We start from the raw sequence: 27,397 nt of genomic DNA on the forward strand, positions 1-27,397 counted from the left end.
CCTCTTGGTCTGGTGTGTTGATCTGGTACAAATCTGAGTCATTGTGAAAGCCTATTTTCTTTCAAATCAGAATTTGTTAAGGTTTGGTACAGTCATTCTGAAAGAGGGATTTTAAGCAGACAGCGATATTATTTTTTTTTTAGTCTTCTGTATTGTCTTTGGGAAAATGGCCACGCTCACCAATCTGATGTTAGAAGGAAATCAACGCTTTAATGGCAGCAACTATAACATTTGGAAACAAAGAATGCTGACCATTTTTGAATACAGGCGTCTTGATCAGCTCATTTTGGGCAAAGAGTCTCGTCCCGGTACAGCTGGTACCGATCAAGATAAATTTGATGATCGAAATCGAGAAGCTGTTATGCTTCTCAAGCTCTCTGTCGTTGATGATCAGTTACCTCAGATTCCTTCTGGCAAGACCGCTGCCGAAATCTGGCAACAATTGAAAGAACTGCACGAGACATCTGACAAAAGCAGAGCATTTTTTCTCAAAAATCAGTTGTTCTCCATCATGATGGATGAACATATGTCTTTACAGGAACATCTCAACAAAATTAAAGACATTCGAGATCAACTCGAAGCCATTGGTCGGACCATGGAGGAAGAAGATATGGTAGTCATTACTCTGAAAAGTCTACCAAAATCTTATGAACACTTCATAGAAACTCTCAACATTACGACCACAAATGTTGATCTGAAGTTTCCAGATTTATGTACCAAACTTCTGCAGCGGGATCGGTGGAAACAGCAGTTTGGTAGTGGTGCTTCATCAGTGTCCTCAGAAAATGCATTTACTGCAAAATACCAGTCCTCTCAGTCCTTTCAGCAGAAAGGCTCTTCTCAGTCTTTGGATCCTGCTAGGAAGAAAAGTGTGCAGTGTAATTACTGTCACAGGTTCGGTCACATGAAGAAAGATTGCCGACAGAGGATTGCTTCTGAACAGAAGAAACAGGGAGGGCCACATCAGACAACCAATGTTGCAGAACATTCCGAGCAGACAGATTCTGCCTTTTACGCCTTTATGGCTAAAAGGTCTTCAGAACATGTTCCTTCCTCTACATGGTACATTGATTCTGGTGCATCACGCCACTTCTCTCACAGGCGTGACTGGTTTATTGACTTCTCACCGTTCAGTGATTCCGTGGTATTTGGTGGAGGTGAAAAGTATACTGTAGCTGGCAGGGGTACAGTTCAAATTCAGTCTGGTGGACGCACACTCATATTTCTGAATGTATACTATGTTCCTGGTATGGAGATTAATCTGCTATTTGTTAGCCAGATTATGAGGAATTCTCCTCAGCTTGATGTTGTGTTCAGTGCACACAAGTGCTCCATCATTGACAGGGAGACCAGTCTAACAGTTGTTGTTGGGATAGAGGACCATGGTCTATACAGGCTACTTGACACCGGTGACTCTCCAGAAGTGGCTCTAGCAGCACGTGTCTCTCCCATCAGCACTCTATGGCATCAGCGATATGGGCATCTAAATATGCAGTATCTCTCTCAGCTCTCTCGGGAAGGACTTGTGTCAGGATTACCTGATATTCAGACTCAGCAGTTGGGGGTATGCAGCGCCTGTCAAGCAGGAAAGCAACATCGGTCTTCATTCACAAATGGAGAATCTTGGCGAGCATCTAAGGTACTTCAGTTACTTCATGCTGATATTTGTGGTCCTATGAATACAGCTTCTATCACTGCTTGCAAATATTTTTTACTTATTGTAGATGACTTCAGTAGAAAGATGTGGGTGTATTTTTTAAAAAATAAATCTGATGCTCTTAGTACCTTTCAGAAGTTTAAAACCTTAGTTGAAAAAGAATCTGGTTGTAATATCATGACCCTTAGGACCGACAATGGTGGCGAATTTTGTTCCTCAGCTTTTGCCAACTTTTGTGATATTCATGGCATCAAACGTCAATTAACCACCCCTTACACTCCCCAGCAGAACAGTGTTGTCGAGCGTCGCAACCGCATGGTTGTTGAAATGGCTCGTTCCATGTTACAACACAGGAGTGTTCCAAACAAATTCTGGGCTGAAGCAGTATTTACTGTTGTTTACCTTCTTAACCGATCACCTACTCAGGCTGTTAAAGGGAAGACTCCTGAAGAAGTTTGGTCTGGTCGTAAGCCTAAGATCAGTCACCTCAAAGTATTTGGCTCAGTTGCATATGTTTGGATTCCATCTGCTAAGCGCTCTAAGTTGGATTCCAAAAGCCAGAAACTCATGATGACAGGTTACAGTGATCATCACAAGGCCTATAGGCTGATAGATATAGCCACTGGTCGTCTTAGCTTCAGTCGAGATGTAGTATTTGATGAAGACAGAGGATTCTTTCAGTCTTCGTCTTCTGAGCAGCGTTCTGAGGATCAGTCTCACAGTGTTCTTCTTCCGGTCGGTCCACTTGATGGGAGGGATGATGTAGCATCAGTATTTGATAATACTCTATCTGAGCTTTCTCCAGAAGCTAACCCTCCCCTTGCTGTCCCTATTGCTCTTGAGTCTTCTCCATCTCCTCCTGATATTGGTTCCTCTACTCCTGATATTGGTTCTTCTTCTCTTCGGCCTAAATGGTGGGCTAAAACCATTGGTGATCTCCGGGATGATGAGCTCCTTGAAGGTAGAACTTCTAGACATAAGAACAAACAACAGTCTACAGTCAATTTTGCTCTTATGGCTAACCTCCACAGTATTTTTGAGCCTCAAACCTATTCAGAGGCTAAGGGTACATCTGAGTGGGAGCAGGCTATGGAAGCCGAATTCCAGAGTCTTCAGAAGAATCACACCTGGACACTTTCTGATCTTCCTGCCGAAAAAAAGCCCATAGGCTGCAAATGGGTGTATAAAGTGAAATACAAAGCTGATGGAACCATAGACAAGTATAAAGCTCGTCTTGTGGCTCGAGGGTTCTCACAGAAGGAAGGCATCGATTATGAGGAGACTTTTGCTCCTACAGCCAAGATGAGTACCATAAGGCTTGTCCTTGCCCTAGCAGCTCAGTTCAATTGGAAAGTCCATCAGATGGATGTAAAGAGTGCTTTCCTAAATGGTGATCTTCAAGAAGAAGTCTACATGAAGCAGCCCCCAGGATTTAAGGTTCTTGGTCAAGAACAGAAAGTGTGTCGGTTAGCTAAAGCAATCTATGGATTGAAACAAGCTCCTCGGGCTTGGTACATGAAAATTGATCAGTACCTGACAGATCAAGGTTTTCAGCGGAGTCCATCTGATGCAAACCTGTATATCAAGTATACTGGTGATGATATCTTGTTTGTGGTTGTCTATGTGGATGACCTTATCATTACTGGCAGCTCTGCACATTTGATCCATGGGATCAAACAAGATCTATGCATAACTTTTGAGATGACAGACTTGGGACTTCTTCATTACTGTCTGGGGGTTGAAGTTTGGCAGACTGAAAATCAGATCTTTCTCTCTCAGTCCAAGTATGCCAAAAATCTTGTGGAACGGTTCAGAATGCAGGATTGCAAACCGGCCACGACTCCTATGGAACCAGGGCTCAAACTTTCAGCACAGTCATCCGCTCCCCTTGTGGATGAAACTTTATTCAGGCAATTAGTGGGCAGTCTCATCTATCTTACTGCTACCAGGCCTGACATCAGTTTTGCAGTAAGCTACATTTCTCGCTTTATGTCAGCTCCTAAAGCTGATCATTGGATAGCAGCAAAGCGGGTGCTACGATATGTGCGTGGTACTTCTGATTATGGCCTCTTATATACTCGCAGCTCCAATCCTATTCTCAGTGGCTACACTGACTCTGACTGGGCCGGTTCGGTTGATGACCGTAAATCTACAGCTGGGTATGTATTTAGTCTAGGATCTGGTGCTGTTACTTGGACTAGTAAGAAGCAACAGGCAGTGGCTCTCTCCTCAACAGAAGCAGAGTATCGGGGAGCAGTTAAGGCATCCTGTGAGGCAATTTGGCTTCGTCGTATGCTTGCAGATATGCATGTTTTCCAGACAGGGCCTACTTCTTTGTTTTGTGATAATCAAGGAGTGCTCAAACTTGCCAAGAATCCAGTCTTTCATGAACGAACAAAGCATGTGGAAACTCATTGCCACTACATTCGCCAGCTGGTTGAAGATGGCTCAGTTCAGTTGCAATATGTTCCCACAACAGAGCAGCCTGCCGACATTTTCACCAAGCCTCTTGGTCCTGATAAATTTGTAAAATTTCGAGGGTCTATTGGTGTTGTAAATAGATTGAGCATTAAGGGAGGGTATTAGAATATTCATATTTAGTATTTAATGCTCTGTCTTTTAGCTGTTGCTATTTTTATTCTTTTAGCAGTTTCTTAGATGAAACTGTTTGTTTCCATATTCTACATAGAAACCTGATGTTTCTATTATTGTAAATATCTTTGTATTATCATTGAGCTGTTTGCTCATTTCTAATTAATTTATTCGATATTCTTTTATTGCTAGCATTGAGGCCTCATGTGCTAAGAATGAGGGTGAGGGCCTCAAAAATAATGGATAAGAGGGGCATGCCCTCCAAATGCTACAAAACATCTCCAAACCCCAATTTGGGCTCTGTGGGCTCCAAATGGATCTCATGAGTCTCCCAATGACTCAAGATCATGTTGATGCTCCATCAATGAGGGCAAGAAGATGACACATACCCTCCCATGTCTCCTCAGAATAGACAAAACCTCCTATGAGCCTTAGATCAGCAACTAAGTATCGAGTGCAATGTGTAGACGGTTGGGCAACATGGTCCAAGTGCATCAATAAATCTGTATAACTAGGGCATGAACATCCAATGTGGTGGTGTTGAAGAAACGCGTGATGTGGCAATCAATGCTCTACATCATTGGAAGGCCGCAACTCTCAACACACAATACAAATGCCATTATCACCCTTTGGAGAGCTTGGATCCTGTATAGGGAGACCAAGTCCAAGATGAAGACCCACCTGTAATCTTGTATAAGATCCAATGAGTCCCCTGACCTTCCAGCACAATAATTCATCAATGCAATCAAGTAAATAAGCTTGCTTAATCAAAGGCAGAATTGGACACTTCATAGTGGCATGCCCTTCCAAATGGGCTTTGGACATGTACTAATGTTACCTTCCTTGACGAGAGAGGTTAATGAAGGACCCTATTAGGTGGTTTCAACCTCTAAGGGAGTGACAGGTCCATGGTATATCCATCAAATGGCAGGTGTCGTGTAATAGTTATGGGATGGAGTGGGGGAAAGAGGGTAAGCTCCAAGCCACATGCCATGGTAGAAGGGTAGCTATGATGAAGGAGTCCCACACATTGGGTGTATAAATGTAGGAGGTAGAAATTATGGTACATGAGTTACCCCAACCTTTGTTTTTCCACCCTGCTTCATATGTCTTTTTCCTTTTATTGATTTTTCTTCATTTTACTACTCGAGGCTCAAGGGGATGAGAACATGATGTGTAAGATGTAGCAATGAATACCCCCTTACGGTAGGGCAATTCATCACCCAGCATGGGTGGGGACAATCATGGGTTCCTTAATGATGCAAGGGGCACTCATAGGGGCCCTAGGAACCAAGGTACTAGCCATAATGAAAATGGGTAAAGCTTTGCATTTTGTGGCCTTATTATGCTTTTATGTTTCTGTTTCGCTGCACCAACCTCTAGGGCATCATTCCAGACCTAACCCAAGGTGTGGATAAGGGGAGGGGGAGGCTAACACCTTAAGGACCCAATGGACAAATGTGGACCCATATGGGGAAAATGTGAAAGGGCTTATAGTGAGTGGAGGGGAGTAAGATATATGGTATCAAGAAGCTGGACCATGCGACCAAAATCAAGGTTTCCCATGTAGTGCCACTCCTAAAGCTAGTAGCCAATAGAGGAGATCCTACAAGACTAAGACACAAGATTAACCCCCAAGTTCAGGTAGGGGAACAAGAGTACAGTCAAAGCCCTTTCTTTTCGTTAAATCCCCCCACTAATCCATGCCCAAATGTGCCAAAGAAAAGCAAGCATAAACACCTCATTACATAATGAAAAATCATACCTTCGAGATTGGATGACCCACCTTCAAACATATTATCATAACAGATGAGTGAGGGCACACAATGGTTGGCTTAGGTGGCGGAGAATAGTAGCACATTGAGTTGTCTCAAGTTGTCAGGTGATTGCAAGGGGTTGTTGGTTGTTGACTGAAGACAAATCTAGGAGAAAATTTCTTCTATAGGGGTCACCCACTGGTGGTAGGTAACACGGTTGTAAATCTGATCCAAAAAGGGTCGAGTTATACTTCCAAGGAGGGCCAAGGTCTGTCGTCAAGTAAGGTTGAAAGATCTGCTCCTAAATGTCTGCTCAAAAAGGTCGAACCTTCTTCAAAAAGAGGCAACGAATCCAACACAAGAGTTTCCAAAACCCAAACAGAGATTCATCAAAAAGAATTCAAAAAACTAGATCCAAAAATAAACTAAAATTTTGCTAGCCACCAAGTTCATGAGCTATGAACTTGTTTTCTTCACCTCAAATTGAACTTATTCATGTCTTCCTTGCGTTGGCCATGTTGGATAGATGAATGGAGGAGTCTAGCTTCTTATTTGTACTTGTTCGACCATGTTTTGAATAGACACATCCCTTGGGAAGGCTGACTTGTACTCATGCAGGCCGACTCATGTAGGCTTGACAAAATATGGGTTTGCAACTTGTAAATTCAAAGGCGAGAAAACACTCATTAGAAATGGCTTGAAATCCTCTACACTCTTATGTGATTGACTTCTTGAGTAAGTGTTCCCTTTGACACTAATAACAAGAATTCTTCCCACACTCCATTGGATGAACAAGTCAATGCCAATATATTCCAACAAAAGACTAGTTTGGTGGTAGCATTCTTTATATAGACTAGTAATTTAGTGATCACTTTCCTTCAATAGATGAGCATCTCAAAGTTGATTCCTACACAACATGCTTCTTTTGGCACTTCTTTTTCAAATGGGTATCGTAGTATCATAATCTTCCAAATGATGAGCAATTTGGGCATCATTCTTCTACTACATTATTGGGCACACATTTGTAATGAGTTTGGTCATCACAAACCCACTCTTCTTCTAGCAATGGTTTAACTCTTCATTGAGTTGGGTAAGCCCACTCACATTCACACCCTCTCTCTTATATGCATCTTTACAATACTTCATCAAATACACAAATCATATTCCGCCTAATAATGAGCAATATAATTGTAGCATTTAAATACGAATTTAGTTGTCTATGTCAATGATGGTTGAGTATTCGTAAACCCTTCCACATTTGTATTGTGTTGGGTCATCAAAACCTCACCCTATCTTATTACATCTAAAACTGCCTCTCCATTGAGTGTGTATGCCCACTCCTTTTGTAATTTGTCAACTTTATCCATTATCTCATACTCATATTAAGGTGCAATGTTGAAGTGATGGTATTGTTCACTGTAGTTACTTTACAATATGGCCAAGCACCATCATTATAGTATCACTAGGTTATGGTTTCATACCGAACCGAGTCAACATTATAATATATTATTCTAAATGGCAAAGGCCAACCTAAGCATTTAAGTGCGCACATAACCCCCTTATGGAGAAGGCATCGCTGCTCACAAAGTTACGTAAAAACACACATCTTATGAATATTTTGTAATCATTGTCTCAGATTCAATTGTGATTGATTATTTTGCCTAAGGGCACAACTTCTCTTAATGTGATACGCGTGTTCAAAGTTTATCACCATAGATCCACAACCTCTTTATCATTCCAATAAAAACATGGTTAAGCTTCAACAATTTCTTGCAGCTTTATAAATAAATAATACAATGAATAATGTACAATATTTATTTATTGTAACAATCTCCTCTCTACTTGCATGGTTGAATCTCTTGGATTTTCTAATCTTGTACGTGAGTTTCTGCATTGCTGTTGTATTCTCATAGCAGATTGTGACTATGAATTCTCAAGCATCGATCAAATTCAATTGTTTGAAGACATATATTTGAAACAACCATCTATTAGGACCCATCTAACATGGAGTTGCGTTACTCTACTCTTTAACGCCTTAAATGAATCATTAACCTTGTAAATGATATCTAGTTGACTGCCATGCCTTTAGCTTGATTAAACTTCCTTCATTTTCATCAAAGTATTCATTTGATTATTGTAAAAGCAATCTTATATACTTTACATCAATTAACTTCTTTGTCGCTTCGACATTTGGGGCTCTAAAATATATAGCACTATGTCACCCCTTGCCCTCGAGAACTATCTTCTTTACATATCTCATGCTAAAAAAGCATACTACTGGAGTGTCCTCGTGGGATGACCGAGTAGTTGGCACAATGCAATAACATCCCCTCCCCTCGGTTTCAAATCGCACAGGGGGACATCTTTGACCCGTTGTGATAAGGCTCAAGGAGTAGGATTCCTACTCTCGTGGAGTGTCAGCTCTTGCTAAGTCATAAATTCCTGGAATATCTGACTTACGGGCTACTGCATATACTCCTGCTGTTATAGCGGCAACCGCTAGGTTTGATCTTAGGCCTCATCCATATTACTCCAACGAGTTACCGATTCACCACAGTAAAAGAACCATACCTCTGGAACTCCCTATCAATTGTAATAAACTGTGATTTGTCCATTAGCATCTACTCATCATTTCTAAATTATGATGCACATTCTACATGGTAGTAATCCATTCTTGGTGGTAAGATGACAATAACTTATGGTAATCCATCCTTAGTAGTGAGAGGGAAATAACGTCTTGGTGGTAAGGTGGATGGTAAGGTGGGTGACAAGGTGGCAACATATTTATAACATTTTATCTGCCATTTTGCCTTGCTAGATTCCTGTTTGTTTATTTGCAATAAGTTGACATCAAAATCATAAGATTCAAGCCATTATTATAGCATGCTTGACCGAAGGACTTGCACGGAAACTTTCTAATAGACATGTTTGAACTTTGTGCACTATGCAGACATCATTTATCTTCATAAATGCATTTAAACCCATTTACAGTTTACTGTCCATTAAACATTCAAACTCCTGAGGATCAGCATTAATGTTCGTAACAAGATGTGATGCATATATAAACGGATATCATAAACGAATAATATTTATGGCAGGCTCCCAAATGACCAGTTAGCTACAAATGAACCTCACATTTTATCTCTAGCAAAAGTTACTTCATGATTTAATCTAGATAACTTATCTTGGACTTCTCTAGATTCAAGTCACATGGAGAAAAGAGTGACATATAATGAATCCCTTGTATAAGGACGGAAAAATATGAAGTTACAGAAATTGTTGCAAAGAGTAAAGTTGTGAATAACACGTGAATGATGTGTTAGAATTCAATTTCCTACCTAACATTTTCACAACATACAACATTGATATTCACAGTAGTCGTCCTCTGATCTGCTCACATGACTTCTCCAAGAAGTTGTTCCATCTCATCTACATCCACTTCCGGTGGTTTCTCACTTGCTTCGTTTCTGCCACCATCGGCTTTGGCTAGAAATCCTTTTGCTTCTTCTTCAGTCACATCACTGTACATTTAAACAAGGTAAAACGTTCTTAAGGGATATTCCTCAGTTTAAAAACGAAAACATGGATACCTCTTTGATTACACAATCAATTAGAGCATGTATATATATTTTATTACACTAGATAATAAATCACACTTTCGCATACCTGTCAGCAGTTTCATTCTTGTTTATCAAACCGACATTCTTCGAGACAATTAACTCCCAAAAATCGTTCAGTCTTTTACCTTGGCAGTTACTTCTTAACTCACGCATGAAATTGTTGAATTCCATTGGCTCCTGGACAAAAATCAAGTTAGGAAAAAATAACTTCAACCATTACACACATCTGTGCATCCCTCACTCCAGTGACAAGAACATATGTAGTCCATAGCTAAAATCCACAAATGTATCAGGGTGTTTTACAGCGATATACAAGACTATAAAAAATTGCAGGAAGCTCTTTGAGTGCATACAAAAAAGCCCATCACTATGAAGACACAATTTAGATACAGCTTCTCTTCGTTCTTTACTCAGTAATTTCTTATTCTTAGGTCAGACTGCCCTGAAATGCAAAAATTTTTTGGAAAACATGTGGTATGCACAAAGACAAATCATTTGTATCATAAATGCACAAAACATATGCAGTTTCCCAAGATTATAATTCATGGAAGGTGGAGACAAGTTACTAACCACTTGTAATGAGCGAATCATCAGAAGTTGAAAATGCATACCTCCCTATCTTTATAGAACAATCAAGTGCGTGGAAAAACAGCAGGACAGGACAGACATTACTAACACACCCACCTCTTGTTGTACACAGCCATTTCGCAGTGCAACTAAACAATCCATTGCTTTATGGTACGTGTTTCCTTTGTAAGCGGAATCCAATAAATCAGTGATAAGCTTTTTCATTTCTCTAATAGCCTTAGGAACCCATTCATCAGTATCCCGGCGAGCCAGCATAGCTTCAAAATCTTGAACTGGTGTCAAGCTTCCAATTTGTTCTGTTTTCCTGGCTACAAGACTGTCAAAGGAGATACCATTCTTCACATCATCTCCTGCTTCATTCCCGGCTGCTTCTTGAGACAATGATGGTTTGTCCCTCCAAAATTTCTTGGAAGCCTTATCTTTCTGTTGGAGAGAAAACCAAAAAGTTACTTGCATTGTGTTTCTTCCAACCAAGTGAATGACTGCAAACTGGGATAAAACAAACTTTACCTTTGGATTTATTTTCAGTTGGAACTGGCTACAAAACCTATCAAGTTCATTTTCAACAATCAGCTGTGGGTCAGGCTCAATTATGCTCTTGACAGCATCATCAACCGGAGGCACATCAGCATCAGATCTTCTTGATTTTGTATCAAGAAAACTGTAGAACCGCTGCAAAATTAAGAAACAAGTGACCACAGAATATGACTATTGGATGTGAGATTATAGCTTAAGTATGAATACATATGCAGATGCAAGAATACAAACACAAGTGCTTCCTTTTTGTAGTTCTCCGTTTAACACTCGTCATTCACAGTAATCACAAGATAAAATGCAGATTACGATTATAATGATCAGATCAAAAATTTTAAATATCCCATTATAAACCCTCAAAAAGATCTCACACTCGGATATAAGATATATTTCGAAGCAAGCTTAAACAGGAAGCAAAATATAGAAAAATAAATAAGCCAAGGGAAAAATTTGTATTCTTCATTAGTAGATGTGAGTGAATTGCAAAAATTTTAAATTGACATAACAGATTTATCTTCTAAATATTAATTACCCAACCCAGTTTACTACAAAGATAGCCATACCTGAATTAAGGGGAAAGAATATATCAAAAGAAAAGAAGTTACAAGCAAAAGCACTAGAAACAATGCAAATGAGATAAAAGATATATCAAAAGCCAACACAGATGAAGCCGATAGCAATCCACCAATTTATATTGCATGAGGTCACACTGTGATTTTCATCACGATCCAGTTGTACAGGACAGACACTTTTTTACAGTACTGGTTGATCATTGTACAGATACAGGGGCTATTTAATGGATGCATATACTTTCCTTAGCATTAACATGTTCGGACTGACTGCCTCAATGGTTACGTGTGTGATGTCTAGAGAAGACTATCCAGAGTTATTTGTATCTGACCCAGAACCTGGCAGAAGCGTCAAGATTGAGTAGTGATGCAGTAATTACGGAGCACCAGTAGTACTTTCACGTGTTTCAGTGATATGATGACATATTTGATATCCAGCATGGCTATGGTTAAAGCGCACTTCGCATAATTATTTCTTTGATTGCATATCATTAGATATGGTTGGTGGTACATTTTACCCAAGTGATTAGACCTCTATAGGACTTCATGATTATTCTTCATGCAGATCACACCTCGTATCGTTGATAATAGTGTATATTGACACTCCTTATGTTGTTCTACTAGTGGCTATGCATGTATTTGATAGAAGTTTGTATCGTTGCTCCCTTATATTGGAAGTGCCCTAGCTCATGGTAGCGTGTTGATGGATTATTGCATGTCATAATAATAATAATAATAATCACAATCATCTAATTTTAAGGTCATAGTTGAGCCAGACACCAAATTGGTGTATGAGACCTCCTTGTCTGTGGGACAAGGGACTCCCCTGTGCAGCTATTTGACTATTAAAGATTATGGAGGTGTACATACCCTATCCCTCTTGTATTTGAACCTGTGACCTCTTAGGATGAAACACATATTATCAACCATTAGACCCATCTATACCGTACTCAAGGAGGAGCACTACCCTTGGTGCACACATGTTCATACTGATTTGACTATCTATTGATAGTTTGAACCCACTTTGAGAATGAGCATGGAAGGGTGTTGGGAGCAGGTAGTGGGAAGCACAATTTTCAAAAAGCTTCTAGGAGTGAAACATTTAGTAGAGTTTTTATACAATACGTATTTTAATATACTTTGACGCATATATATTGAAAAAAACATGAAGAATGCTGAATCAGCTGCAGAAAACATAAAACATAGATTTTAACTGTTGGGTTGATGCTTATCATTAAAGTTCCAACAATTTAGGACACATATAATGTCAATCATCTAGTAATTCTAACTTACAACATTGTCATCAAATGATCAACCATCAACCTTCAAGTTTCAACACATAAAATTTGTCCTCGACAAATTGTAACACACAACAGCAACCACAAAATGAAACAAAGCATCATATTCATTACCAAAGAGTTGTGGGATGCACTCAACAGTTCAAAGGTAGGTTTGAAGTTCAAAATTCAAACTTAAACTGTCATATAATGTTTATAAAATAGGCCATAATAAAGACAAAGTAGTAAGTTATATATACTACTAAACAGGAAAAAGAAAAAGAGATATAGTATCTACTAAGATTTCCTCTTGCCATAAGAAACCTATAGTTTATTTTCCTGTGATCTATGAAGAAGAGGAGCAAGAGTAGATGGAACTGTTCCTGGAAAACAACAAGCAGATACATGGGCCCCACACAACATTAAACATTGTAAAGCTAAAGGCAAAGCTCCTGTATCTAGAAACCTCCTAGTGGAGAGGGATGGCATGTTTGCTCCATAAATATGATCACCATCGTAATTACCCCAGAATTCAGCTTCCAAGTGCTCTAAGACTACGAATCCATCCTCCAAATTAGACTCCTCTTCTTTTTTGTCCCAAGTCACATATGTTCCATCATTCTTCGTTACTTCACAATAATGAAACAGCAACCTTAGTTTGGAATGCATATAAGCCAAGCTTTATGACCAATCTACATTTAGATTGCTTTTCCTCATGTTTTGGAGGAAGTTGTAGGTGCTCCACAATCTTTCTACAAAATAAGTGTCAACAACTTCTTTCACCGCCAATTTATGTAGATGTGGTAGAATAGCCAAATATTATTATCATTCTCGACCTTTAGTTACATGCAGGTTAGCAGCGACTCTATGTTCATTGATGTACTTGCTCGATAGGCTTCATACTCGAGCACACTCCTTTGCATCAAGGATCAATTTGTCTAATGTAAGTATACACCCATTTTGTACTTCTAGATCTCTATGATGTTTTATCCTTACCCCACTCCTAGGTGCTAATTGGGCCAACCAAGATGGAGAATAACATTTGGGTGTAAGAACATATGTTAGGGAATGCGGTGGAACGTTTAGATTATCCCACCTTTTGATCACATGTTTATGGATACGATCATACAAGATCACATCTCTTGCGTCAAGAATGTCTATGATTTCACCTAGCATGGTGTCACCTCCCAAGTCACAGATTAACATGTACATGCAAACCAAATCATACTACAAATGGGCTCGATGAACTGCTAAAAATAACTAACCAATTGCCAGAATTCACCATAAAGCACTATGTCTTCCATCTCCTAAAATTCATGTCTATCAAATGCAGATGCAACCATGTATTTTAAGCCTTCCCGTGGATCACTTTAGACCATATTAGCCAATGACTCCTTGACCTTCAAAAGGTGACAAAAAGTGAGGTAACAGGTAGCAAATCCGGTCTTTACAACAATGTTGCAATAATCGAAATCAGGATTAAATCGGTGAGGCTCCGAAATCAGAAAAAAAATCTAATAAATCACAGGATAAATCGGTCAAAATCAGCAAACAAACAGCAAAATTAAAAAAAATACAAAAATAAACATTATTTTTCAATTTGTTTAGTATCTAAAGCATCCTCAATATAAAATAAAAGCATTGACACATAAATATGAAAAGATAACTTGTATATAAGATGTGTAATATCATAATATGTCTAGTGCTACATCACACATTACAGTGAATCGTGTCTTGAATCCTGAGTCCTGACTCAGCCTCAAAAATCAACAAAAAATATAATAATGTATCTCATATCATGAGTCAACTGTCATATACAATGAAATGAACCAACTAACTTATGATTTCCTCTGCCCCTCTTGCGAGAAAATGTAACATCTTTCCCTCTAGATGAAGAAGGCCTTGAGGTTGGCATTGGAATTTGATGTCCTCTAGAAGCTGAAGATCTAGGAGCCATAGGAGGTAGACCACGTCCTCTACTGGTGACCATGGTAGGTGGTGTCTCCTCCTCCTCCTCCTCCTCCTCCTCCTCCTCCTTTGCGTTCATAGCAACAGTACCTCCAAGAGGAGGAGAAGCTTGATACCTATGCATATCAAAATGGGTAGGGTCTAGTGCAGGTGCAACAAGGAGATCAATGAGATCAGTTCCAGTTGTTGCAGCAGGACCTTCACCTTTGCTACAGGGGCCCACAGTTTCGCAGTAGCAGGATTCAATGTTAGTAGAACTAGTTGCAGTCAGATGCTCAATGGACAGGTGCAGCGCTAGTTGCATCAACACAGTGTCAGTAGATAGAAGTCAGATAAATAGTATCAGAGCTCATTTCAGTCAGATGATCGAGTGATAGTTCCAAAACTAGTTGCAGTTACACAGGCAGTGCGAATTGCCTAGTTGCGGTATGCAGGTGCAGCTCCAACCCGAAGATTCGCAGCACAGAGCTACGCAATCCTATTTCCAGTGCAAGAGGACAATGCGAGTTGCCAGGAGGGAGCAAATATATTTCCCGTGGGGAGATCAAGACTCAAAGGGAGTCTAGCTTCAGAGAGAGCAACCCTATGGAAAGTAGTACTTTAGGATCTAGGGACATCAAACTCATTATTTCAGTAGTTATAGCAGCAGAGCAGTACCAACAGCAGTATGAGTAGATCAGAGTTTGCGCAGTAGCATGATGGATAGTATTATCTTTACAGTGATTTCAAGTGACAAGGAGAGTGGTCAGCTTGGAGAAGTGAAGAAGGTCAGACATCAACAGCACAAGACTATCCTATTGAAGAATCTAGGGCAATTATGTTAATAAGATTCTTCTCAAGATGATAACTACTTGTGCGGTACTGTTTACTTTTTCTTATTAGCACAATCTTCTTTTGTTATTATTAGAGTGTGTTTAGTTACTTCATCAAATAGTAATCAAAACAAAAGAGACAAGAACATAAGATGTTGGCTCTCTGCCAAGGCTAAAACCTCTCACTCTTTGAGAGGAAAACCCGCACAAATTCTTCTTATAGAGATTCCAATTGACGAATACCAAGACCATGACCCTTGACCTATTTAGCCACTCCAAGACCAAGACACCAATCCTCTTCTTCATCATTGTTGAGATCATCATCACTACTACTGAAGTCATCATTGTTGTATCACTGAGGCCTTCACTACTACACCACCGAGATATTTATTATTGTTGCACCTTCACAGAGATCTTCATCATTGCCTCACCATTGCCGCACCTTCATCGAGATCTTCATCACAACAATGAGATCTCCATACAGAGATATATCTATATATATATATGAGAGTTGTACCGAGGTCTTCATCATGATCTTGACCTTGTAATTTACGTCTTCATCAAGATCATGACTACAACTATGCTGAGGTCATGATTGTGTCTAGGATGTATGCCACACCGAGATCCTCCTCATCACAACTATACCAAGACTGTGACTGTGTTTAGAGTGTATGTCGAGAGGGTATCACTGTGAGATCACCTAGATCCTCCACATCACACATAAACCGACACTGTGACTGTGTTTAGTATGTCGAGACAGAGATCTTCAAGACTACAAGGAGGTCGAGACTTCATCTCTGTACCCATCCGAAAACCACAGAGATGCTTGTCCGAAATTTGTCTTTCTGTGGTGACCCTAGCTGCATATATATAGTGGTTTCCCATCATAAAAAATCCGACTTGTCAGACTGAACATGTGTCTCCATATGTGAGCCGACTAGACTTTCTTCTGCTATTCTGGAGGCAGACTTCTTCAAGAGGGATTGTGCTTGTCTTTGGAGGGCTTCTAGACATTTCTATAGACTTGTATACATTTAAACATAGGCTCAAGAAGAGCTTCTTCATACATGACATTGACTCTTCGACTCGCTAATAAATCCCAAGGCTCTCAATTGGAGCCACTAACAAATAAACCTCTTGCTCATGAAACCCATCTAGCAAGGCATACAAAAATAATTGCATTTCTTTTATTTCATCATTTACAAAGATCATGTTATTATGAAGACTGGACCTAGTTACACTTTCTTCAACATGTCCAAGTGCAGGAGAGTAGTCTTGTAGGAGAGAACACCTTCCTCGCTAAGAGGGAGTGTTAGTTTTTGTAGCATCGGACGGGTGTTCTAGTCTCGATTTATGTCTAAGAGATTAAGGAACATGAGATATCCAAAACCCAGAAAAGATTTCGAGAGAAAATGCCTAGAGACCACTCAATTAAATTAATTGATCGATAATTAATAAATGCCTAAGTCTAACTTAGGGAAATCGATTAATTAAAGGGAATTAATTGAGTATGATCGAGAATTCTCTAGAGACTCACATGGATCAAGTCTAAGATTATCTTAGTCATTGATGAGGATTTGATCATGCCAGTGTTGCACGAAGCGCCCCCCCCCCCCCCCCCCCCCCCCCCGGTTCCAGGCCCCGAAGCGCGTCCCATACGGAAGCGCCTAGGAAGCTTGGCCGGAAGCGCACTTCCAGCTTTTTTAGATGCTTCCTGGAAATTTGGAAGCGCTGGCGCTTCCGAAGCGCCGAAGCGCGCTTCGTACGGCGCTTCCCAGACGCTCCCCAGGCGCTTCCCAGACGCTTCCGTACGCTTCCAGAAAAGCTTCCGGAAAAGCATTTAGAAAATCGTTTTTTTTTCAATTTTTTTTTAAATTTTAGGTGAGTTTGCTTGTTGGGGGTGGGTCCACCTTGGGTTAAGGTGACAAATGAAAGCAAAAAAAAATATAAATATAGCACATGCTCCCTCATGGTAATGTTAAATTCTTAAAGTAAAAGTGACATTCTCCTTTATTTTTCATTTTCATCCTTTTACTTAAATTTTTAACATTACCATGAAATGACTCAGAATGTTTGAGAGTGGTTCCAGCCTCATTGGACTTCATATGGAGAAAATAAAATTTCATATCCTATTCAAAATTCAGCAGACTTAACAGTTTTCAGGTATTCAAGATCAATGGGATTGTGGCATTTCATTAGATTATATCAAGTATGAAGGTATGCGATTAGCATTTAATCAAGAGCACCAAGCCCTATATGTACCCTGGTGTTGGTGGTGTTAATTGTTGAACTCCTTTGTCACGCGGCACGCCCTTAGCAAAAAATTACCTTTCAATCAAGTCAAAATCATCGATCAAACATGTTAAGCTTTTTCTACCATATTTTAAGTCTTGAATTAGGTAGTTTGATCAAAATTGGGCAATGTTGACTAATATCCCTAGACAATCGAGGTAGAGGCAAAGGCTAGACAAGAGGAGAAGAATCTAGATTCTAGATCATTAATGTACAATGGATGTTATATCTATCTTGATTTATGCAAAAATATGCATGTTTTCGTGTCTTCTACAATTAATTTGGTATTTGGGATGTTTGTTTTGAGTATAAATGCAAAAAAATATAAAAAATATATATATATAGCAGACGCTTCCGCGGACGCTTCGCTTCCTAAATTTTTGGAAAATGACGCTTCGGCGTCCCCGCTTCCAAAAAACGCTTCTGCTTCGCTCCCGCTTCGTGCAACATTGGATCATGCTCATTGAAGCTCCAACGAGACATTATAAGAGCAGATTGATGGGAAGAGGAGAGGCACAAGTGAGGGAGAAATTATCCAGGAAATGTGAATTTCCCAATGCGCAGTGATTCAGTGAGGGAGGAATTTGAGCTATTGGAGGAGCATCAGTGATTGAGGGAGCAGCAAAGAGAATTTCCAGAAGAATTCTCAATTGGTTTTCTAGTTTCCAGCAACAAGGAAGGGTGAATTTCCGGGCAGAGAGACTAAATTCTGCAGTACGAGTTGCCCAATTGCTAGAACGAATTACTTAAAGAGTTTTGATTCAGCTGATAGACCCCAGATTTGTCACCAGGAGACCTAGCGAATTGTTCCAGAGACAAATAAAGGCAGGAAAACTCATCTGGAGAGGGATTTAGGGCATATCAATTTCTCAAGAGGCAACAATGCGTACTTCCAGACCCGCTGAGTGAATTTGCCAGGGAGTGCGAGTTGCTCAGTGAGGGCCAGATTGAGTTGGAGAGAGTGAAAAATAATTTTCCCTACTGAGGCAACCTTTTGGAGCTGAGCTAGGGAGGCCAGAAGTTGTTATTCTCAAATTTGTTGCATAATAAAATAAATGCTCATCTGTTGCACCGGTTTACCCTTGGGGTTTTTCTGAGAACATTAACCCAAAATAATTGTGTTAATTATGTGCATGAATTTCTCAGCACCAATGTAACTTTTCTGCGGCGTATTTACTTTTTGTGAAGCATTGCAGTAAGATTTCTTTGGTATTAATTAGAAAATTAACAAACTAATAATTAGTTAGGAAAATAAATTCCAGTAGTTGCAGTTCAAGGAATTTTCACAAAAGCTACTAAAATGAGACCATATAAAGTTATTTATGGACAAAAACCCTTGTTAGTAGCATCCTGCGTACCAGGTAGATCCAAGGTTCATGCACTAGATAGAATACTTCACACCAATTAAGCCATTATCCGTATATTCAAGGATGACTTCGTTCTAGCACAAAATCAAATGAAAGAAGGTAAATAGCATATATCTTAATGTTATTTTGCTTAAGGGGATCAAGTGTTTCTTTGCCTACAACTTTATAAACAAAGATCACCCAAAGATAAAGTCCCCAAGAACCTAGCTTTTAAGTTCTATGGTCCCTATCAAATCACAAAATGCATTGGTGAGACCACCCACAAGCTAGCTCTCCCATGCCACACCAATTATAATCTAGTTTTTCATGTCTTGTTTGAAGAAGGTTATGGGATCAAATTGCAAAGTGTAGACCAACCTACCAAAACCTGATGAAGAACGTTCCATTTTGCTCCAACCAAAAGCAATATTGTTAATTTTTGGGCTAAATAGTTCTTTGTTGTAGATAATTGTAATTTTAAATTGTTTCAACAATTTTCACATTACATTCACCCCATATCATCATTAGCGATTATGTAGAGAGAACATTAACAATAACAATGTGGTGGAACAATAAGGAACATTAGAAAAAAAGCATACACAATAGAGACACAACGATCTTTGGCCAGAGACCAGGGCAAAACTCCACAAGGGGGGAAACCTAGAATCAATTCTTATTCTTATGTATTCATCAAATGTTCAACTGAGATACAAAGTACAATAATAAAGAGACAAAAGTCTTTCAACATCAAACACAGTAGGCTTGTTAGGCCAATCCCTAGATCATACAGGATCCTCATAAGATGGCAGCTGACTTATCAAGGCGGCAATCACAAGAACTCTGATAGGGTTGCCTCCATATCATTGTAAGTACCATATATCTTTGTCTCAAGTATCATACAAGTTATTGCCATAGGAGCACATGTCAGTGTATCATATAACCGTCAAATAGCACTGCCACACATCACCATCATAAGTACATGTATCATTGTCATAAGGACGTTATCATACATCTCTATCATAAGGATGTTGTCATACATCTCTATCATAAGGATGTTTTCATCCATCTTTGTCATAAGCACAAGTATCACTGAAGATAAAATCTCTACAACTCATTGAATAAGGGCTTGAAAACTAGCCTTCTTGGCTGCCCTTTAGCTCCTTCAAAGGTCAACCACAAGACATCCCATACACAATGACATCTTTGCCTATTTATCGGCTAAACTAGGGCTCTCTTTAATAGCCCAACACCACTAAACACAACTTGTTACAGACCTGTCCATTTTGGTCCTAAACTAACATGCAAATCATCAATTCAAGAATATAATAACACAACTTTGAGGATTTCAACTTCTATTCATAAAACTCATCCCTGTACTCACTTTATCTCTAAAGCTTAGGCTCTAGTTAGCGCACCTTGTGGCAGCTACAAGACGACTTGTTTTCTGTACAAACAACCCTTCAAATCTTGCATTAGGCCTCCTCTAAAAAGCCCTCTATGTTAGTTTTTGTAGCATCGGATGTGTTCTAGCCACGAAATTTAGTGGAAAGGATAAAATACATGAGATCTCCAAATCCTAGAAATTGTTTCTGGAAACTCTATCTAGAAGTGTCTCAATTAGATTATTAACTGATTTTTAAATATTTCCTAAGTCTACAGAATATGGTTAATTAATCAGTGTTAATTGAGATAAGGTGAGAATCATCTAGAAACTCACACAGATCGATCCAGAGATGACCCTAGCCATTGATTAAGTTTTAATCTTGGTCGTTGGTGCTCCAACAGTGGATTATAAGAGGAGATCGATGTGGTGATGGAGAATATACCATTGCAAATACTCAGTTGCCCAAGCAGTTCGATTTTCTCAGTAGCAATAGCTCAGCAGAGAAGATAGAGCCAGAGGGTGAGTAGCAGGTGGAAGAGGAGGGTAGCAGTATTTCGAGAGGAAGGTTTCCAGTCTCTGGAAGAGGCAAAGGAAGGAAAGCCGAAATTCTCAAGGGCCAGCGTAAGCTCTGCATCGAGGGTGATGCATGAAGCTCAGCGCAGAGGCTAGGGAGGTAATTTCGGAGGCAGAAAATAGTTGTGGGGTGAGAGAAAATTCCTCACTAAACTTTGTCAGTGTTTTCCTCATATTAGATCGCCATTTGGGCCTCACAATAATTGTACTCAGATATATTGTTGAAGAATACTAATAAAACCCTCATCTACTGCACCGGTTTCCCGCATTGGGTTTTTCCAGGGACAATTATCCAAAAATAACTATGTCAAAATTCTTGTATGTGTGCTAGAATTTCTCAATTTCTAGTATTTTATTTTCCGCAATATTTTTATGGTGAAAATTGCAGTTGTGATTTTATTCGTTGTTTGTCGTACCAAATAAATTGCATAATTAAATTTTCAGTTAGAAGAATAATTTCCAGTAGCTGTAATAGAAAAAAATTTCACATTGTATCAGAGCACAATTGCTCAGCCAGAGAGCTCAAAAGTGAAAAGAAGAAATTTCGCTGCTCAATGTGGGCAGCAAGCCGAAATTCTCAAGGGGCAGCACAGTGTTTTTGCTAGGAGGCCGAATTGCTTGAGGAAGATCGATTTTTCTGACAAGGGCAGAAAAATTCGATCCTTCCAAAGCAAGTGATTCCAGAGGTAGAGGAAGAAACTCAGATTTTCTTGTTGAGCATATCTCTAGCTGCACGCAGAGGGTTTTTGCAGCGGTTCGCTAGAGTAGAGCCAGTGTCAAGGTGGAAAAGAGGAATAGCACACTATAAATTCTTCAGCGTAGCCATGGACAGAAGTAACATTCAAGAGACTTCAAATTTGTCTTCCAGATTGGAGGACGAATTTGCTTGCTTATCAGGATCAACTTCACAAGGTGTCTAGTATATAGACAGTGGGGCATCAACTCACATGACAAGGGTTAGAGAATATTTCTCTAGCTACAAGGAGGAGTAGATGGACTTCCAGATTACTATGGGAAACAAAACAAAATGTACTCCAGTAGGGAGAGGTACCATAGATTTTCAAATGGAGTCAGAAACAAGCACCGGCACTACAGATGCATTGCATGTGCCAAGATTGGGTATGAACCTGATTTCAGTATCCCAATTACAAGATAAGGCGTATGATATTCACTTCATAGGGAAAAAAGTGTACAACAAACACCCAAGCTGGAAAAGGTAAGACAGATTAGAGTTTGAAGTAACAAATTGTACAGGTTATAGATCAATTCTCCAATGGCACTAATAGGCAGTTACAATAGCAGTGGGAAGAAGCAGAATGAATTGTGGCATAGGAGAATGGGACATCTTCACAATGGAGCACTCAAGATGCTCAATGAAACAGTAATAGGGGCTCCAGAACTTAGCACGAAACACGACGATGCCTCCAAGGGATGCATACTTGGGAAGTATGCTAAGGCAGCATTTCCAAGAAGTGACAGCATAGCTGATAGCGTGTTAGGACTTATACATTCAGATATTTGTGGCTCAATGTCCACTAGAGCTCTCAACAATGTCAAATATTTCGTCAACTTTATTGATGACCATACCAAGAAAACCTGGATCTACTTCTTGAAGACCAAAGATGAGGTCTTTGATCGTTTCAGAGAGTTTAAAGCTCTCATGGAGAATGCAACAGGGAAGAAGATCAAGGTGCTTCGCTCAGATAATGTTGGAGGGTATATTGATAAAGAATTCACATATTTATGTGCGAAGGAAGGCATCAAGAGAGAATGGATAGCTCCATATAATCCACAGCAAAATGGTGTAGCAGAGCGAAAAAAATAGAAGCATGGTTGGAGCTGCAAAGGCTATGTCATATGACTAGGATCTACCCAGATTTCTATGGGAAGAGGCATGTAACACAGCAGTATATATCTAGAACAAGACTCCTCATAGAGCATTGGGGAAGAAAATGCCAAAAGGAGTCTTCACAGGGAAGAAACCAAAAGTTAGCCACTTCAGAATTTTTGGCAACATTGCTTATTGCCATGTGCCAGATGATAAACGTACCAAACTAGATCAGACTGCAGAGAAGGGGTTCTTCGTTGGGTATAGTGAAACCTCAAAGGCATACAGAATCTACACTCCTAGCAATAGGAAGATTGTAGTAAGGCAAGACGTGAAGTTCATGGAGGATTGAGCTTTCAGGAGATCTCGTGAGATGCCTGCAGGTGATCAGAATCAGTCAGCAGAAGCTCCTTTGGTCCAACCACAGGGGCAGCCAATGGGACAGGTAGGAGGACAGTCACAAGGATCGAGTACTATGACCAGTACCAGTTTTTCCTCAAGTGTAGGAAATCATGGGAGTTCTCAACAGATGGAGCAGCACAGGTAGGATGAGGAGGAGATGGTTGAACCTCCCACAACTAGTGATCAAGCCAACAAAGAGGTTCGTCAAACATTGAGAGACGCAGAGGAGTTTATTGGAACTCCTAGGACGAATAAAAGACAACGCACATAGCCTAACAGGTACCAAGCATTGGTAGCTCAGGTTGCAGAACCTTCTAGCTTTCAGGAGGTCGCACAACATCAAATATAGGTAGATGCCATGGTAGAAGAATATAGTTCTATCATGACGAATGATGTTTTGGAGGTAGTGCCAAGGCCGGAAGACAGATCAGTTGTAGGTCCTAGATGGATCTACAAGATAAAATATTCTGCAGAAGGCAATGTGGAGAAATACAAGGCTAGCTTCGTCGCAAAGGAGTATGCACAAAAAGAAGGGATAGATTACGAGGAGACCTTCGCCCCAATTTCCAAATACACTTCTATCTGGTCAGTTATATCCCTAGCATCTCAAATGGGATGGTAGATTCACCATATGGACATCATGACAACCTTCTTGAATGGGATGATAGAGTAAGAAGTGTACATAGAATATCCAGAGGGCTTCGAGACACATGAGAGACACACTCATGTGTGCAGACTAAAGAAATCTCTATACAGACTCAAGCAAGCTCCCAGGGCATGGTATGGTAGGATTAACAACTACTTGCAGTAGATGGGATTCGTCAAGAGTGACACTGATCCCAACATTTACTATCTTTTGATGGTAGAGGGTGAGCCACTCATTCTAGTTTTGTATGTGAATGATCTCCTTTTGACAGGATCATCAGGGCTCGTAGAGGACTGCAAGAGGAACCTGGCAGTAGAGTTCGACATGAAGGATTTGGGGTTGATGCACAATTTCCTAGGTTTGGAATTATAGCAGAAGAATGGGGAGATCTTCCTTGGACAAGGAAGATACGCTACAGATATTCTGAAGAGGTTCAGAATGCATGATTGCAAACCCATGTCTACACCAATGATCACCAACAAGAAGAAGATAGATGCATCAGATGACAAGGATGTCGACCCCACCTTGTATAGACAGCTTATTGGATCTCTCATGTATCTAGTTAATATGAGGCCAGATATTTGCTTCGCAGTCAACACCCTTAGTTAGTTAATGGTAGAACCGAAGAGGGTACTTTGGGCAGCAACAAGGCACATTTTGAGGTATTTGCGTGGCATAGTTGAGTATGGGTTAAGATATACACGAGGAGATGATGTCAGATTATGTGGATTTACAGACACAGATTGGGCAGGCAATTCAGTGTACCAGAAAAGTAACTCTGGGTACTGCTTCAGTGTTGGATCAAGAATGGTTTCTTGGTGTAGGAGGAAGCCGAAGTCAGTAGCACTGAGCATTGCAGAAGCAGGGTATATGTTAGCAAGCACAGCGATGTGTGAAGATATATGGCTTCGAAAGCTGCTAGTGAGCTTGTTCAGGCAAAAGATGGAGGCGACTAGTGTCTACTGTGATAATCAGAGTTGCATTAAGCTCTTTGAGAATCCAGTGTTTCGTGACAAGTGGAAACACAGATATATTCGATGTCATTTCATCAAAGATTGTGTACAACGTGGAGTAGTCCAACTACAGTATGTTCCCGCAGAAGTGCAGGTTGCAGATATACTCACGAAAGCTCTAAGAAGAGCTAAGTTCGTCTATTTCAGAGAACAGATGGGTATGGTGGAGAACCTATTTCAGTAGCATAGGCAGATTACCTTGGATGATTCTCAATTGCAGCAGCAACAGATGAGAGGGAGTGACAGTGCAGATGCAATGTTGACAATAGTACAACAAAGTCAGTAGCAGCACAGATGCAGCGTATGTCAAAGTTGCACAATGGTTGGTGGGTAGCAACAACCAGACATCAGTAGTGTGACAGGAGTTGATACAAAGATAGAGTATTGTGGCAGGGTGTGCAGCACTAGAACACGTTCCTCGCTAAGAGTGAGTGTTATTTTTTATAGCATCGGATGTGTTCTAGCCACGAAATTTGGTGGAGAGACTAGAATACATAAGATGAAGATCTCCAAAACTCAAAAATCATTACTGGAAATTCCGCCTAGAAGTGTCTCAATTAGATTATTAACCGATTTTTAAATATTTCCTAGGTCTAAACTTATGGAATATGGTTAATTAATCAGTGTTAATTGAGATAAGGTGAGAATCATCTAAAAACTCACACAAATCGATCCAGAGATGATCCTAGCCATTGATTAAGTTTTAATCTTGGTCATTGGTGCTCCAACAATGGATTATAAGAGGAGATCGATGTGGTGATTAAGAATACACCAGCGCAGATACTCAGTTGCCCAGGAAGTTCAATTTTCTCAGTAGCAGTAGCTCATTAGAGAAGATAGAGCCAGAGTGTGAGTTGCAGGTGGAAGAGGAGGGCAGTAGTATTCCAAAAGAAAGGTTTCTAGTCTCCAGAAGAGGCAAAAGACGGAAGGCCAAAATTCTCAAGGACCAGCATAAGCTCTGCGCAGAGGGTGATGCAGGAAGCTCAGCACAGAGGCTAGGGTGGTAATTTTGGAGGCAGAAAATAGCTTTGGGGTGAGAGAAAATTCCTCACTAGATTTTGTCAGTATTTTCCCCAGATTAGATCTCCAGTTGGACATCTAAATAATTGTACTTAGAATTACTATTGAAGAATAATAATAAAACCCTCATCTGCTGCACCAGTTTTCCCGTATTGGTTTTTCCGGGGACAATTGTCCAAAAATAATTATGTCAAAATTCTTTTGTGTGTGCTAGAATTTCTCAGTTTCCAGTATTTTATTTTCCGTAGTATTTTTATGGTGAAAATTGCAATTGTGATTTTATTCGTTGTTTGTCATAGCAAATAAACTGCATAATTAATTTTTCAATTAGAAGAATAATTTTTAGTCACTGCAATAGATAAAAATTTCACAGTTTATTCCTGTGTTGTTCTACAAGCAACTCGGCCTTGATTTATTGCCCAAACCTTGATCACATAACCTTCATCCAGCTACCAAATTAGGACTCAACCCTGCCTGAAATAACACAGAAATATGTGGCCCTATCACAGAGGTATGAGGGCACCTTTTAAGGGTCTCGGCCCTCCCTTTCTCCGCACAAAAATTTGGTATTATCCTTAACAAAAAAAACACCACCAAATTATGCACAAAACTGCCCCTTCCAACTCGGACAGAAGTCTACCTAATTCATCCAAGGATAGACACAAGAAAAAGACACCAAAAACATCTTCTTTCCACTTCGGCTAGGGCTCTCAAGCCTGCGGCCAGATCCAAGGTTTTAGATGCTTGAATTTGATGTGTCATTGAATGAACCCCAAGGGCTTCTTATTTATACAAATCGATGGAGGAGTCAGGGGGTGCCTTTTGTGCCAAGGTGACCCTTTATTTAGTGAGGCCGACTTGAACTTGTGCCATAATAAATTTGAATAAATTATTAGTATTTGCCACATAATTACTAGACTCGAATTCTTTGATAGGCCAACTTGAGGATTTCTTCCCAACATTAAATTATGTCACATTAAATAATGGTGAGAGTGCCAACAAGTAGTAATTTCCCTTTTAACAAATTTAAATTCTATTTGGGGCAAACGGTTTCTCCTTGGGGTAACTGGAGTTTTCTTGGGGAAATTCATCCTGAAGTTGCCCAAATTGCAACAAATATTGGATAGCAAAGAGCATCAATTACACTAATGCACCATTCGGAAAGTATTTATCAATTGGAAAAATATGCAACCAAAAAATGCTACATGGGAACTAAAAACAATTCTACAACAATTTCCTCACCTTCAACCTTGAGGACAATGATACTTTTGAAGGGAGAGGACAAGTTACGGTCCTACCTATCCCCCTTCTTTAGATACTTTATGAATATATGAGTTGACCTTCATTGAATAAGACCCATTAAATAGTTAGTTGGTACTCGTTCATTCTAAAAAAGGTCTTCCTTGTTAATAAGGCCCAAATTAATTAGTAGGCTATAATTATATGTGGGCCCATAGGTATTTAGGATTCTTTATGGATAGATATACATTCAGTAGAAGGCTATGAAATGTTTTGTTAA

At 39.8% G+C, this 27,397-nt stretch overlaps 1 protein-coding gene across 2 annotated transcripts in view; it reads right to left on the bottom strand.

Annotated features, from left to right (window-relative positions):
- Window positions 1-9,229: 9,229 nt before the first annotated feature.
- Window positions 9,230-27,397, bottom strand: part of KU80 (Ku80 family protein) — a 196,680-nt gene continuing 178,512 nt past the window's right edge. For both annotated transcript variants that reach the window (XM_089416526.1, XM_089416525.1), the window contains 4 exons: window positions 10,725-10,886; window positions 10,311-10,637; window positions 9,673-9,803; window positions 9,230-9,527 (listed from right to left, as the gene is read on the bottom strand). In XM_089416526.1, coding sequence (XP_089272652.1) covers window positions 9,401-9,527; window positions 9,673-9,803; window positions 10,311-10,637; window positions 10,725-10,886 — 747 coding nt within the window. In that variant the 3' untranslated portion in view covers window positions 9,230-9,400. The remainder of the gene's footprint in view (window positions 9,528-9,672; window positions 9,804-10,310; window positions 10,638-10,724; window positions 10,887-27,397) is intronic.

The sequence above is a fragment of the Pinus tabuliformis genome, chromosome 3_2, assembly GCF_031772625.1.
Source record: "Pinus tabuliformis cultivar Carrire ecotype Pingquan chromosome 3_2, CPIR1, whole genome shotgun sequence".
In the NCBI taxonomy this organism is placed as follows: Eukaryota; Viridiplantae; Streptophyta; class Pinopsida; order Pinales; family Pinaceae; genus Pinus; species Pinus tabuliformis.